This window comes from Echinococcus granulosus (assembly GCF_000524195.1).
Source record: "Echinococcus granulosus chromosome Unknown EG_S00209, whole genome shotgun sequence".
NCBI classification, from domain to species: Eukaryota; Metazoa; Platyhelminthes; class Cestoda; order Cyclophyllidea; family Taeniidae; genus Echinococcus; species Echinococcus granulosus.
Genome location: NW_020170589.1, coordinates 69,082 through 70,445, shown reverse-complemented (window position 1 = coordinate 70,445; position 1,364 = coordinate 69,082). Strand labels below are relative to the sequence as shown.

Here is a 1,364-nt window from a genome sequence, read left to right as displayed (position 1 = left end):
TGCCACATGCGTAAAGGAAGCACTGCTTTACGCTTCCACTGAGAAGAAGAGAGCAAGCAAAATGGCGACACATTAAAAATAGTGGGGTGGAAAACAAGCTCCTCTAATCCCATCTTGCTTCTAGAAGAAGCATTTGACGCCATGCGTTCCAAATAAACATGTGGCATCACAAAAGTAGAATTAAATTAAGGTGAACTGCCTCACATATGCACTGAGGAAAACCAGAATAATTTATGAGGAAATAAATTCTAGCACCAAGGGAATGGTGGACAGAGGGCCGAAATTAACTGGTTCCACCTCCCGCTCAGCATTTGTTGCCAAGGCTATTAACAACACCACCGGCCCTAAGGAGACAATGTCTCAAAAGAGCAACGCGTGAAGCACCAGTGGGGTGTAAAACAACACTCCGTACTTCCCGCTTTCCTTCTACATCAGCCTTTACCACCATGATGCCCAGGAGAGTAAACAATAATAACGCATTGATACACATAAACTGCATCCCATCTTTATAAACATGCACGCATATGTGCGCAAAGTAAACAAGCCAACCATTGTCATGACCCGGACTGGTGGAACGCACCCCTATGTGTTAAGCATGTTGCCAAAGCCGAGGTAAGGTGTCAAATTCCCCAAAGCCCGCGATTACCTAGCAGTTGCCACGCCACTACGGCTGAATTCGAGCGTAAAATTACGTTTGACCCCCGGCAATGGAGCCGTGACTACAGGCAGAAGATGAAGTCCCCAAAACCCACAATTATCTAGTAGTTACCGAGCCACTTCGAATAAAATAGGTGTGTCAATCATGCCACCACATTGTGTGCCTGCAAACCACACTCGCCATTCCAATATCAGGGTCTCGACGATAAACACCTCACAGAGTCAGCGCTAAGGTCAAGTGTTTCTGAAGGGAAGAAAGAAAACACTGGGAGTCCACACTCTACAACCAGCTGCGTAAAGGAAACACTGTGGTACAGAAACAAAGCAGAACAGCTCTAAACAAGGGGCGATGCGTTAGCAACAAGCACTAGTGGGGTGCAAAATATGCCATGCATACATAAAGCAAGGTGTGGTGACTAATATATTTTCTTATGAAAAATTACCCAAGACTCAAACCCACAATTTGACGAAGCAAATCGTACTAACGAGTAATCACAAATAAATCTGCCAATTTACTGCACATCAAAAGAACATTGAGGCATCTACAAAACAGTTGAACTGATATTCCAGTAGAGGCAGCAAAATTGTAGTCAATTGAAAGAATAACAGGCCAAACTTCCCAAATCAAAATAACTGTAACGCATAGAATGGAGCTGTAACGGTAAATGTCCTAAATTGACAAAAAATGAAGCATATAAACCCCGAGC

The 1,364-nt window shown here is 43.8% G+C and overlaps 1 protein-coding gene across 1 annotated transcript in view; it reads right to left on the bottom strand. All coding sequences in view use genetic code 11, as the record gives it.

Moving 5' to 3' along the window:
- Window positions 1–1,138: 1,138 nt before the first annotated feature.
- EGR_10325 (hypothetical protein) overlaps window positions 1,139–1,364 on the bottom strand; it is a gene marked incomplete at both ends in the record, with an annotated part of 5,211 nt that continues 4,985 nt past the window's right edge. The window contains one exon of the mRNA XM_024499574.1: window positions 1,139–1,327. Coding sequence (XP_024346014.1) covers window positions 1,139–1,327 — 189 coding nt within the window. The remainder of the gene's footprint in view (window positions 1,328–1,364) is intronic.